The sequence below is a fragment of the Sciurus carolinensis genome, chromosome 9 (assembly GCF_902686445.1).
Source record: "Sciurus carolinensis chromosome 9, mSciCar1.2, whole genome shotgun sequence".
Classification (NCBI taxonomy): domain Eukaryota; kingdom Metazoa; phylum Chordata; class Mammalia; order Rodentia; family Sciuridae; genus Sciurus; species Sciurus carolinensis.
In genome coordinates, this window is record NC_062221.1 from 35,845,749 (window position 1) to 35,859,632 (window position 13,884).

At 41.7% G+C, this 13,884-nt stretch overlaps 1 protein-coding gene across 5 annotated transcripts; it reads right to left on the reverse strand.

Moving 5' to 3' along the window:
• Positions 1-873: 873 nt before the first annotated feature.
• Positions 874-13,482, reverse strand: Slitrk3 (SLIT and NTRK like family member 3). Of its 5 annotated transcripts, none has more exons than XR_007110108.1 (3): positions 12,336-12,839; positions 4,230-7,511; positions 874-3,753 (listed from the first exon to the last, which is right to left on the reverse strand). XR_007110108.1 is itself a non-coding variant. In XM_047563067.1 (3 exons), exon 3 carries the CDS (start codon positions 7,491-7,493, stop codon positions 4,545-4,547), a length of 2,949 nt encoding a protein of 982 aa, XP_047419023.1. In that variant the 5' UTR covers positions 7,494-7,511; positions 12,336-12,481; positions 12,578-12,839; the 3' UTR covers positions 874-4,544. The 5 variants fall into 5 exon arrangements, 4 of the variants coding, with proteins under 4 accessions (XP_047419023.1, XP_047419022.1, XP_047419025.1 ...); XM_047563067.1 differs by having other exon boundaries at positions 874-7,511; positions 12,336-12,481; positions 12,578-12,839; XM_047563066.1 differs by lacking the exon at positions 12,336-12,839 and adding an exon at positions 13,316-13,482 and having other exon boundaries at positions 874-7,511.
• Between the last annotated feature and the right edge of the window lie 402 nt (positions 13,483-13,884).

Genomic DNA, 13,884 nt, shown 5'->3' on the forward strand with positions numbered 1-13,884 from the left:
GGCTTAAAACATCACCCAGCTTCACTTGGATGGTGACTAGACAGAAGCAAGAAAAGTAAGTGCATAAAACTACTGTTAAACATGTAAGAAAAATGCATATTTTATATATAAGTATAATTCAGCATATATAAACTGTATACATGTATATACAATGTATATACATATATAATAGTGCTATGTGTATATATGTACACTCATGTGATTGCCCAATTACACATGTGTTATTGCTCCTATTACTTTAAAGGCCTATAATATAGTCAGTAGAACACTTACATGGTGAATTTAGTGATATTTCTATCTGTTCACCTGAATTTTCATAGTTGATGATACTGAGCTAAGTATAAGATATAAATGTCTAAGTTTAAAGTAAACTAGCTCAAGTCACTTAAAATGGCCTGACCTTCTATTATCATTTTCTCTCACAGTATCTTGACTTGTATAGTAATAATAGGCCTCACATTTTGTGAAGCGTTTCATTAATATTTCCTTCGTCATAGCCATTTCACAAGAAATGCTACATTTTTCAGCTTAGACCACATAATTTCAAAGACAGGACTGTACAAATAATAGATTTACATTAAATGAATCAAAATTATATTGTTCAAAGGCTAAAAAAGTTTTCTGCATCATAATTGCATTATGGGGTTTCATAATCCAAAACACAAATACTACTTTACTACTTTTTTCATATATTAAGGTTTAAAATTAAATTCCCAGGTAAGAAAATAAAATTTCAAACTCAGTCATTAAACTTTCCTTGTGATTCTCTCTCTGAAATTTTATTAAAAATATGGTATTCATCATACTTATTTGTAAAGTATTTTGCAATTAGATGAAATAATTTCTTTCTAAATAAAAATATAAAAGCATCCACATAAATAATACCACAAAATTATATATAACATGTTAAAGCTATTGCTGAATTAAACTAATAGTTCATTTGCAATTACTTTCCACTAAACATGTTTAAGGGACATTACAATATGTTTGTTACTTTCAAATATTATTACTAGAATTAGTAATAAAAAGCAATGAATAATGGCAAATATCTGTCAGATCTGGATCTGTTTCAGTAGCAGACCATTCCTAGGAAGTGAATTAGTTATCTATTTTTCCTTAAAATGAATGATTTTACTGCAGCAGAAGCATAAAGCAGATCCTAATCTGTACCTACATTAATATCCATGGTACTTTATAGAATCATATCTGGTATTATAAATTAAAGCCAACTTAACTGATATAATACAAAATTAAAACAAGTGACCTATCTAGGGGGTAGAAAAATCCATGGAAGCAAAAAAATATTCTCTCAAATACAAAATTCCATTCTCATATAAATTTATTTCCACTAAATAAATAAATGTATTTTCATTCAAGGGTGAAATTACTACCTATATTTAAGACAAGACAGGCTCACTTTCTATATTTGATAAATAAATATAAACATAATTACCAAGTTATATCGTAATTTAATATAGTTTATGGAATCTCATTTTTCAAATGTTGAAAGCACCAGGGTCTCTAGGAATTATACTTTCACCTGGTTTGTATAATATGCCATGTTATGGATATGAGCATGGTTACTAAGCAAGCGATTGTTGCCAGAAGCATTTAGCTTTGCTCTCTTGAGTTTTTGGGTATCGTTTCCCCCTACTCAAATATTTGGTTAGAAAGGAAATATGATAAAACATTAGTTTGGAGGGACTCCATAAATTGAGTTTTAAAACCCTTAAGGAATAGTACTGGCTTCTGTGCCTTAAAAAGAAGGAGGAGGAGGAGGAGGAAGGAGAGGAGGAGAGGAGGATGAAGAGGAGGAGGAGGAGAAGAAGGGAGAGATTACAAAGAATAAACAAGGTGAGTTAAGTAGAAAAAGGTAACCTATAGGAATGTTTGCTTTTTTTTTTTTTTTTTTTTTTAATAAAAGGAGGAGGAGAAGAAATGACCCTAAATAGTAGTGGTCCTGACTCTCTCGAATAAGAAGAATTTTTGTTTCAATATTTTGTATGAATAAAGAGTGAATTAAGTTCAAGGACTTTTTGTTTCTAAAATAAGTCTAAAATGTACTTCAAATAACAGAGGGCAAAAGTTATAGATACAACATGTCAAATACAAGGTGGTCCTGAAAGTTTCGCTTATAATTGAAATACCTGTGATTTTTCTTTGTATACATATTTATGTTAGTAGTTTTATATAATTAATCAAGAAGTATATCAATAGGTTCTAGATATTCGTGGGGCATTCTTTAAAAAAATACAATGCCCTAGTGTTATTTCTCCCACACAGCATCAGAAGCTGTTGGTATCACTCATTTTTATGAGAAAAAAACATGATGTAAGGCATCAGTGACTTATGACGAATTACATTCAACACATAATGATAATTTTTACTAAGGGCAGCTTGAGAAAACTAGCTGAGAACCTTGGCCTCACTGCACAATTCTGTACTACTGAGTCTGTGGATCTGTGAAGCTCTGCTGCCCTCTACTGGCCAAATGAGATAAGTGCCTGCTTCAGAGCGTTTGGGTTTCTTTTTATCAAGATACTGGCATCCTAAAAATCCAATTTTCTTTGGTTTCACTCACATGTAAATGGATCATAACTTGAACTGTTGTCAAGTTAATTTTGCAACATCATTTTAATGTCATATAGAAAGAAAAATTCATTCAGCATCTTCTGACTTACTTCAAGCAATCCTGGAGCCATTTGCAGTAAGTGGTTGGGAAAAACAGTGATCAAACAGAACAGTGACAACTTTCACAAATAACACTATTCTGACAGTCCGCTCGGCTTCAAGACCTTGGATTTTGACTGAGTTGTGTGTGTATGTGTAGATGGGAATGGGTGGGTGAAGGTATATGTATAATTTTAGTGCATATTTTTTAAAGAATAACAATTTCACTTTCCTTTTTCCTTATGTCATTTAGTATCTTAAGATGCATGGATCCTTGATTACTTTTCCTGAGTAATCCTATGTTTCTTCACAATCTAGCTACTTTATTTTCTCCCAACTACATACTGTCTAAGAGACAGTGCCTCATCAGGTTAGTAAGTTTGAAAATCACAGTCCAAGAAAAAGAAGTGAACTATAAATCAGATTTTGATAAATACCAATTGTATCCTGGATTGAGATAAGGGTGATGGATTTTAAGATTTATCAACATCACAGTGCATCAAACTTGTTAATAAATTAGCGTTCAGTATAACATGTAAAGAAATAATTATTTTTAAATGGGAGCACAAAAGGCATGGCATAGCTGAAGTTTAAGGTTCAAGCTTTGTATCTTCTATATATAATGTATTATGTTTTTCAAAAACTTTTTATTAGGAAAGCTATACCAGACGCATAATCACTATACAATGATTAAACATTACCTTTACAATTTATAATCACTGAAATTACAGAATAAATATATGCACATTTCTTTGAATCTTTGTGTGTGAGAGAGAAAACATTAAAAGTGCTTCCTACAAAGCTGTTAGTGATATATACCCAGTTGCTTTTTATTTTTTAATATTATTTATATATGTATATTTATATATATATATATATATATAAGAAAGTGCAGATGTTCTCCAAAAAATCTTGGCATCAGGATGAAATGTCACAAAGAGGGTGTTCAACCCTAGGTGTGTATCTCCAGTTGTTAAACCACCAGGCCTTCACTTCAGTAGGATCCAGCTTCGAATGTGACTTTTCCCAGGGTGGTAGGAGAGATGCTGTGAGCTGTACACTAGGAGTGTAGGGCAGGTGGAGCTATGGAGAGGAGAGAAATGGATCAAACCCAAGCTAAGCGGATTGGTTTGCATGGGAATGTGTGTGAGAGAGCGAGAGAGAAAGAGAGAGAGAGAGAATGTGTGTGTGTGTGTGTGTGTGTGTGTGTGTGTGTGTGTATGCGTGTACCTGCACCAAATGCAGGTTTAGGAACCTAACCATATGCAGGGACTTGTGGTTTGCGAATGGGTCTACGTGTGAGAGACAAGAGAGTGAGTGAGAACATTCGAGCAAGACCCGCCCCTCCCTCCCCGTCTTGCAGTTTTCAGGCATGCAGCAAACTGCATTGTTAATACATGTACAGAATCTGTGCCATGATGGGAAGAGGAAAGAAAGCCACAAATGTCAATCCCCCCCTTTCAAATGAAACTACAATTAAAGAAAAAAAAAGTTACTGAAAATAAAAAGACACATTGAATTTTACTTAATTAGGATCAATACAACGATCCCCGATATACCTTATACATGGCACAGTCAAAGTCTCAAGTTTCAGTATAAAAAAATAATGATAACATTTGCTGGCAAAAGTCTGCGAAGGCACTTCATTGATTAATGATCTGAGTATGGCCCTTCCTCCAAATCACATCTGAGAGGGGAGAGCATACATCTGTATTCTCTAGTTATCATGCGGTTTCAGTTCTCTTCAGGGCAGGGAAGATTGTGAGGATGGAGTTATTGGGACAAGTGTAAAAGGAGCAAGGGACATATTTCTTTTACTTTCCTTTTCTTTTGTGGGAAAAAAAAAAAAGCACTAATTTATTTTCTTCTTTCTGTTAGAACCTGTAGGTTGACTTCTCCAGGACTTCGAGGTAATCCGGCTTGGTTTGAAGTTTGGCCCTTAACTCGAGGTAATCACTTTTTTGGGTTTGGTGGTCTGTGAAGCCCTTTCCAGCTGAGAAGAGAAGGGTTTCTTTAAGCCTGGCATCCTGCTGTAAGTCTGGGTATTGCATGCCAGGGGGGTGGACGTGTAGTTCCTTTAATTTGGGCACTGTGCCATAGAGACAGTCCACAAATCCCACTGTGCAGGGGGCTGGCTGTGGCCTCTCCCGGTCAAGCAGCATACTGCCACCGCCACAGCCTCCCCCAGGAGGAAAGAGCACCACCCCGCCATTCTTCTCATGGTGGCGGAACCCAGCCAAGTCTCCACCAGTTCCCCCAACCACCCCTGAGACCCCACCAGCTGCTGAGTGGTGAGGGTGAGGGTGATGGTGATTCACCGTCACTATGGTGTTGAGCTGGGAGCTGGAAACTGCTAGGGCCCATTCCTTCTCTTTTTCCAGCAAGGTCCGGTAGTTGCTGTGGTTCTCCTTGGGTGTTTCAGCAAACTGCTCACTTCCTAGGAGAACCTCACCCATTCCTGGTGGTTGGGTCCCCCCAGGACCACCACGTTCTGCACCCCCTGTCTCCTGGACAGCTGAAACAGCCACTTCCTCCTCCTCGCGAGGCTTGTAGATGGGGTTGTTGCACATCTGGGTCACTGGGTGGGGGATGTACTCGTACACATGGCCCACAGGAGGGGCCTTCTCTGGGGAGGAAAGGGTGGGTCGGCCTCCACTCCCATTTCCACCACCGCCACCACCTCCACCATCCTCAAACAGCCGGTGGCATTGCATCTGGATGCCAGTAAGGTCCACACCTTCTTGTCTCTTGCTCCTAAAGGGTAGCTTCTTTCGACGCCGACGGAGCACATAGGCAAAGAGGCCTGCAGCAACAAAGACTGCTGAAAAAAACAGAACCAACAGGCTAAGAATCAACACAGAAAGGGGCACAGGGCCACCAGGGGGAGAGAACTCGTAAGGTGATACGCTTGTTGGTCCCCCAACAAAGTGAGAATCTCCAGGCTGGGCTGGGGATGCTCCATCTGGTGCAATATGCAGCATCTCTGGGCAAAGGACTTCTAGCTCAATAGTGCGCACATCACGGTGTGTGAGGTTCTCGGGGCTTCTACAAAGCACATCACCTACCACACTGACTGAGCTGATGGTTTCAATCCACTGTTTAAAGGGGACCAGGTCACAAGTGCAGTCCCAAGGATTCTCATTGAGGTCTATCTGGACAATGGCATTCAAGTGTTCCAGGACACCAGCCACAGGAAGATAGAGAAAGTAGTTCTTCCTCAAGTTGAGCCGAGCCAGGGATGTGCCTGCAAAGGCATCTGTTGGCAAGGTCCTCAGCAAGTTATTGTTGAGGAACAGCAGCTTCAAGTTGGGCATGAGGCTAAAGGCCGCAGGCTGGATTTCCCGGATAACATTGAACTCAAAGTACAAGTAGTGCAAACTTTGTAGCCCGCGGAACATGCCCGGTGTCAGCTTCTCTATATCATTGCCATTGAGAAAAAGGCTCTTAAGGTTGGGCAGGTTGATGAAGGCCCCATCCTGGACATAAGAAATACGATTGTTCCCCAGATGCAGGAGATCCAAAGAAGAAAAATTCCAGAAGTCAGAACGGTATATTTTCTGAATCAGATTGCTACTCAGGTACAGTTTCTTGGCATTCAATGGCCTTGGAAGAAGTTCAGAAATGTTATTAAATCCTCTCTCTTTGCAGTTGACAGTCAAGCCAAGGTCATTGATATGCAAATTACAGGTACACCCAGTGGGGCATATAATGGGAATTGGTGGTCTGGTTTGATAAGGAGCAATAGGAGGTTGGTTTGGACCAGGGTATAAAGCCTGGGATGTGGAGGGTGGTCTTGGCGTTCGGGGCTGTTTGGTGGGCTTAGGCTGTTTGTTTGAGGACTTATATTCAACAGAAGAAGCAGTAAAATGGACAGAGGACAACATTGAGGAAGGCTTAGTTGGCCACGTATTCTCCTTGCTTGATGACAAGTGGGGAATCCCCATACTAGCCTCCACCTCAGAGTCAGATAACAAGGGACAAAGTTCTGTCTTCCTGATTTCTCGAAGGTCCTTTCCATGGAAATGGAATGGTGTCTCACAAGTGATGTCTCCCACCAGGGCAGTGTAAGGAATGCGCTCCAGCCAACTCTTCAGTTGTACAATCTCACATGTACAGTTCCAGGGATTTTCTTCTAGTTGAAGCTCCATCAGGCTCCTGCCTATGTGATCTAGCATTCCTCGGTAAAAAAGAACCTTTAACCTGTTTCCACGCAGGTCCAAGTGTGTTAAAGAGACAGCCTTAAATAAATTGGTTGGAAGCATGGGGATGAGATTATCATTTAAAATCAGAACCCTTAATTTGCTTAGGTTCCGAAAGGCCCCACTCTCAATACGTTTAATAACATTGTAATCTGCCTGCAGATATTCCAGACTTTCCAGGCCAAGGAAGGTGTCATTTCTGAAGACATCTAGTTTGTTCTCATGTAGATATAGCCTCTTTAAAATCTTAAGACCATTGAAAGCTCCCATTTGAATGTCCTGCAAAGCATTGTTCCCAAGGTTAATGGACACAGCATTATTCAGATGAAGAAAACTGTTGGTGTATAATTTCCTCATTGAATTCCTCTGCAAATATAGTTTAAAAGGTCTTGACCAGAACTCCGTAATCTGACTAATATTTGTAAATCCTTTACTGTCACAATGTATATGAAAAAGGCTTTCTTTTACTTCACAGTAGCATGGATCAAAACAGGGTTCATCTATTTCCTCTGAGTCCTCTATCAGGGGAATTGGGGTAGTCCATCCTAGAGCAATTGTGCTTAGAAGAATTATCCACAGCATCCTCCCTCTGTGAAGCATCTCAGTTATGGAACGTTTCATCATTCGTAGTTGATTACAAAACTGCAACAGAAATAAAGATGCAGATTTTTAGCTTTTAGTCATATGCACTATTTTAATTGACTCCTACATGTGGGGCTATTTAAAAGTGATATAAAAACTTCAGCAGTTATTGAACTGACAATCAAACTGAGCCAGAAACATGCTTAACGTTTAGAGTGTGTCCTATATTTTAAACTTAGGAAACTTTGATACATTGAAACATGCAGTGACGTTTTCCTGAACTAAGCCATACTTGGTAAATGGCATATCACATGAACAAAGGGAGTTTGCATTGCCTCTCATGGAACACAACAGAACTTGACTATTGTGTGACCTTTTAGACATGGGCAGATTTAGCATAATGGCAATAATTTAGCAATTACACTTGTTTGCCTGCTAAACCTTACTGACATCAAAAATGTCCTTTATAAATCAGATTGTTACTCTGATGGAAAAATATATTCTTCAATTATATGTTCTTATTACAAAGACATGACTTATCCCAAAGTTATTAAGGAGAATGGTAAAGTGTAAGCCTGTTGCCCAGTATCAGATGTTGAGATGTGTAAGATGATTGACATCACAGGAAAACTTATGATTTCTTTTAAGAAGCTATCCAAACATGCTTAATTACAGTATATGGTCAGTTACATATACTCCCCATGCCCTCTTTTGCCCAAACACAAATTACTGGTATCTCCTTCCATTGAATACGTAACTTCTACATACCTTATTATTTGTCTGTTTAAAGTGTTGAGGAGTGATTAGCCCTTTTAAAGAAAATACCTATGCAATTGTCAGAGCTAAAGATAGTGACATCTAAAGGTTGCTAAGTCTGGGAGTGTCTGAATTAAAACATTTGCAGAGCTTAGTTTGGAATGTTTATATGTGCCTTCAAGATCAACTGAGGAACCCTAAAAGGCTGGAAGGGCTGATGATTGGTTAGAGAAGAGGTGGGTAGTTAAAGGCCAGATAGGGTAGAAACCTGAATTCTTGCCTGCTGATAAATGATCAGCATTTCAAAAAAATACATCATTCTTTCCAATCAGAAGAAACGTATGCAGTGCACTGTTCTAAAAACATACAGAGCCTTCATCTGTGGCTTTCTTTCTTTGCCTAATATTACCACTATATGAAAGTGTGTTCATAAATAAATTATAATAATGCAGTTTTATTAGATTGTCCTTCCTGAGTCACTGAAATATCAATCAAAATTGAATGACTGATTTTAATCAATAAAAATAAATCAGAATTTCAAGCATGTATTTTATCCCCATGCATAGATACATACATCAAAGAAATATTTCTTAACTTGAAACACAGTGATATAATTGATAGGGAAAGTGAAAAGAATTTATCTTCGCATTCAACTTGCATAAAATGTACACAGCTGTAAGAAAAAGAGAAACTGTGAGAAAGCAAAGAGAAATCTGCCTCAGGCATGCAATACTCAATTTTTAGAAACAATTAAATGAAAAAGAGAGAGAAGGCAGATGAGGCTACATTGCAGTACCAGTTAGTCTTCCCTTTCTCTCTTATAAAATATTTAAAATCTACTTAAGTTCTTTAGACTTGACCATTCTTTTCTTAAATGTTTTTCACAACCCTGAGATTTAGGAAACATAAGCTCCAGATGTCTTTGACTTACCTATTTTGCAGGAGATTTTTTTTTTTTTTTAAGCAATGAACATTTAAAAGAAAAAAAAAAAAAAAAAAGCAAAACCTTGAGTTTAAAGATTATCTCTCTTGTTCCTTCACCCTCCCTTCCTCTTGCTGAAGCTGAAGCAAAAGGGGATGGGGAGTGGGGGCGGGGGGCTGAAGGGAAAAAAAGAGGAAAAAAAAAAAAAAAAGCAAGCTTGAGACGTGCTGAGAATGCAATGGGCTCTTCAATGGGCTCCTTTAGGATGCAGAACTGCCTCTTGGCACACTCAGTAGAGGAGGGAGGAGAAGGGGCTGCAGCAGGCTTCCAGCTCCGCGGCCGCTGCTGTTGCCTTTGCTGCTGCCGCTGCCGCTGCTGCCGCCGCGGTGGCTGCTGTCCCTGGGTACCGGCAGCACATCATTGGGCACTGGGAGGAAGGGCGGGAGGAAGGCAGAGAGGAAGGAAGGCTCAATCACAGTGCAGAATCTCGGACTTCTCTCGCGCTGTCTTTTTTTTTTTTTTTTTTTTTTTAAATATGTGCTGTAACCCTGGATCCGGCTTTCCACGTCATGAAAATGAGCTCCAAGAAAGGAACGCGCTTAGCATGGGGTCGGGAGCGAGCACTAGGAAGCCCTGACTGTACAGTTTGTGTGTGTGTGTGTGTGTGTGTGTGTGTGTGTGTGTGTAGACGTAGAGGAGTCAGAATGATAAATTGGCAAAATAACGAACTAAAACATAAAAGGGGGAAGAGGCCAGCCTACGGGAAACATTCCTTTGGTGGGGAAGAAGATGGGGGTGGAGGGAGGTAGGGGAGCAGGGGAGGCATTTTCTCTCTCTCTCTCTCTCTCTCTCTCTCTCTCTCTCTCTCTCTCTCTCTCTCTCTCTCTCTCTCTTTCTCTCCCCCTCTCTCCTCTGTCTCTCTATCTCTCAAGGAAATGGTTTGCTCATCTAGTTCTCAAACCTCCTCTCTGTAGTGCAGACGCTGTGGAAAGTGAAACTATCCTAGGGAACCGTCCTTTCACAGAACAGACATTGGAAAACCAGGATGAGGAATAAATCCAGGTCCCCAAAGAAGAAAAGCTGAATTTGACTGATTCTGTCTAGGTGTCCCAAATAAGAGCTCAGCTTGAGTGACTTGGACAGAGTTTCTCTTGCATTTTGTTTCGATCCTTTTGCACCAGAAATCCTTTTTGTTGTGCTGCAGCTCAAAGTCTTCGATTTCCCTTGGATTCTAACACCATGTGCCTTCTTCCACTTTTTTTTTTTTTTAAAACAGATGCAGTGCTCTGGAAGTAAATGAAGACCACTTGAATAGCAGTGGCAAATTTCACATTCTTAACACCAGGAAAGACCTGCAGAGATAGGGGGTGGAATTTCAGGGTTTGAATTTTTTTCTTCTTCTTCTTTCTTTTTCCTTCCTCCCTTCTTTCATTTTCTCTTCTTCTTCCTCCTTTCATTTTTTTTTCTTTCTTAACATTTTTCCAAGATATTTTTAAGAAGTGGATAGCTAATAGGGAGCAGTGGAGTTATGGGTGACTGAAGGAAGATGTTGCAAGTTAGTGAGGCCACTAGATCATAGTTCACAAAAACCCTCTAAAAGGAGTTTTTAAAGGCTCAAGTGGCAGTTCTACTGTCCTACCTGCTGGGAGGGAAATACAGCTTATGAAGAAACTAGGGAGACCCAGGCGTGCAGCACAGGAGACTTGTTAGCTAGAAATGGTGTGTGCCTTGATGCATCCACCCCCCACCCCAACACACACACACACACACACACACACACACACACTCACATACACACACACAACCAATCCTGTCCTGGACTCACAGGTAGGGGGAATAGAGGGAGTTTTTGGCCTGAAGAACTAAACTTAATTGTCCAAGGGCTAAAGTTAGTAGGTAGAGATGGCTTTCCCTTAAAACACTGTTTGCAAAGCCAAATATAAAGAAAAGTACAATCTTTGTATAAATGTCTTTTCATTCTAAAGAAAGCTAACTCAACAAAAGTCAGTCATAGGCAATTTACATGACATTTTGCATTTAAAATGATCGCACATGTTTCCTGTGCCCCACAGTAGCTAAGATTGGAAACAGCAATCAGAAACTAAGCAAGCAGGCTGGCAGAATTCTCTAACATTCTACACCCTTAATATTCCGGACCCACCCTGTTCTCGGTTAGGTCTCAGCGGAGAAGCAAACCAACACGGACAGCCTGAGCTCAGAATCAGAACAATTCTATCTCGCTCCCCAGCTGCCACTATTCCCCTCCCCCAGGACCTAAGGTGCCCAGTGTGCAGAGGCGGTGACTGTTTCTTGGATCTTATCTGAACCCAAGATTTGATGGGATAAATGGTAACCAGGAGCTGTCCTGAGCATCCAGGTGACGGTAAATGCTTCTTCCTCTCTGCAATCAAGTCTCTGCCCTCTCTTGAACTACAACCCTGCAAATTCTGGACTTTGACAATGTCCTATGGCTATTTCACTGTTTTTCTTTCCTTTATGTCAAGACAGCATGTCTAAAAGATAAGGAAAGCTCCAAAAGTTAGGGATTGTCGGACTCCGGGGCCCCGTTTTCTTATGCGTCCTGCTGCGAGCGCACCATTTGTTTGTCCAGAGGGAGGACAAGAAGCCCTTTCTCCCCAGCGTGCCCCTTTCCCACCTCCCCCCCCTCATTGCCGGATCTTCGAGCTCACTAATCTCTCCAGATCTAACACTAAATATTCCAATATGGAAGCAAAACGATCCCCCTAGAACATATAATTAAAATGCTGCATCATTCATTTTCTGAAGCGCTTTGAGCCTTCTGTAGATCCTTTTCTATTTTTCTGTCGCCAGGCGAAACACATAATAGGTCTGTTTAGAAATGAAAAAAAAAAAAAATTAAAAGCTCAAACCGTTTCCTTTCTATCTCTTACAATACAACCAAGCGATCCACTGGGGGAGGGGTCCCTAGATCAGCCACCTGGCCTATTTGTTGGAGTTATGATTTCCTCCCCCGAAGGAATCGGAGGGTATCTTAGTCTCCAGTATCCCTTTTTTCGCCATGGACCGTAAACCTAACTGATCCTGTTTAAAAATTCAACAAACCCCTAGCACCTGTGAACGTATAGAAGACACCACGGTCAAAGTCTGTTTTCTACTGAGCACATCCTACATACGAGACATACTGATTTCATTTAGGCAAAGTAGGAAAGGATGGCGGAGAGTACCTATCGGTGTAGAGCGCTCAGGATCTCCGAGGTTTGCTCCGAGGGGCTTCCCAGCGGGAGGGGCAAACTCTCTGGGAGGTTCAATTGTATCCTTCATACTGTATCCTTGTATCTTCTCCTCTTCCGGCCACCAACTTTCAGAAAGGCTATCAAATCACAATTGAAATTCTTTTAAATATTTCCAACTCTGAGACTTGCAATGAAATGGTCGCTGCATACCAATGGGAGAGCGGGACGCACACCTAGCGTGGCGATGCCAGTGACCCGGAGCTCACCAACACAGCTCCGTATGCCCTCGATGGCAAGCAGGATACGTGAATGTCCCAGGACTGGAATCATTTGATTTAAAATCTCGGTGCTCTCGATTCAGTGGCGAGCTTCGCTGTTCCAGAGAACCCGGGTTTGTTCTCTGGATTTCTCTGTCTTCCTGAAAGGTTGTCACTCACAGCACAATCTCTGCCAGAGGCCTCCTTCAATTCCAGAAGATGGAACTAGCCCTTTCCTTTCCCGGGTGTCTTTGCTCTTTGCCCTTTGGATGGGTGGGAGTGGGGGTGGGTGGTGTGTAGATGAGAGAAGAAAGGGGTGGGGAGAGGCGGAAAGGAGGCAGGAAGGGGGCGACTAGATCTCAGATCCCAGCATTGGTCAGACGGCGAAGGGGGGTGGGGGGGGGGGAGATACAAATACAACAGTATGGCTGTACACACCAAATCCGACTCGGATTTGGGAAATTTCAGGCAAAGCACGAAGGCAAAGCGATCCCGTTGGCAGAGTGTGTCCCCTGACAGCTCACCATTCAAGAACCCTCACTTCTCCAGCAGGAGAAGGAAGCGCGGTGGGCAGTGGAGGGGACCGCCGAACGTTTCAGGCCAAGGAGACGCTCACGGCGGCAGCGGCGACGGCATCTTTTCAGACTGACCTGCTTTAAAAGTGCCACTTTAATGGCCTAGGAAATAACTAAATTCGGATTACATGTTACTTACCAACGTCTGCTCCTAAACTGGGAGTGCCTGGTCGGGTATTGGGAGGCAATATAGGGAACGCAGGGCTGGAACACAAATGCAAATCCATCAGCCGCCCCCAAATCGCGCACCGAGGGAGCGGCGCTCCGGAGCCCCCAGATCAGCCCATCGCCTGAGCCTCCGCCAGCTTCTCCCCCCCGCACCCCCGGCCCCTCCTCCGCGCCAACTGTGTAAATCAGCCGCCGCAGTCCTCTCGCCGCGCATCGCAGGCAAATCCCTGCTTAGGAAGCAAGGAAGCAAGTGATATTTTCTCTCTCTCTCTCTCTCTCTCTCTCTCTCTCCTCTCTCTCTCTCTCTCTCTCTCTCTCTCTCCCTCCCTCCCTCTTTCTCTCTCTCCTCTCCTCTCCCCTCTCCTCTCCCCTCTCCTCTCCTCTCTTCTCTCCTCTCCTCTTTCCCTCTCTCCCTCTCTCCTCTCTCCCTCCTTCCTCTTTCTCTCTCTCTCCCCTCCCCCTTCTCCCCTGTTTATCGGTCGCAATCTGGCAGCTCTACAAAGAGAAACCCTGTCAGAAAGTCTGCATTCTGTATCCGTG

What these genes read in the sequence shown, in the direction of transcription:
- Slitrk3 (XM_047563066.1), bottom strand. Translation starts at nt 7,493, where the DNA reads ATGATGAAACGTTCCATAACTGAGATGCTTCACAGAGGGAGGATGCTG.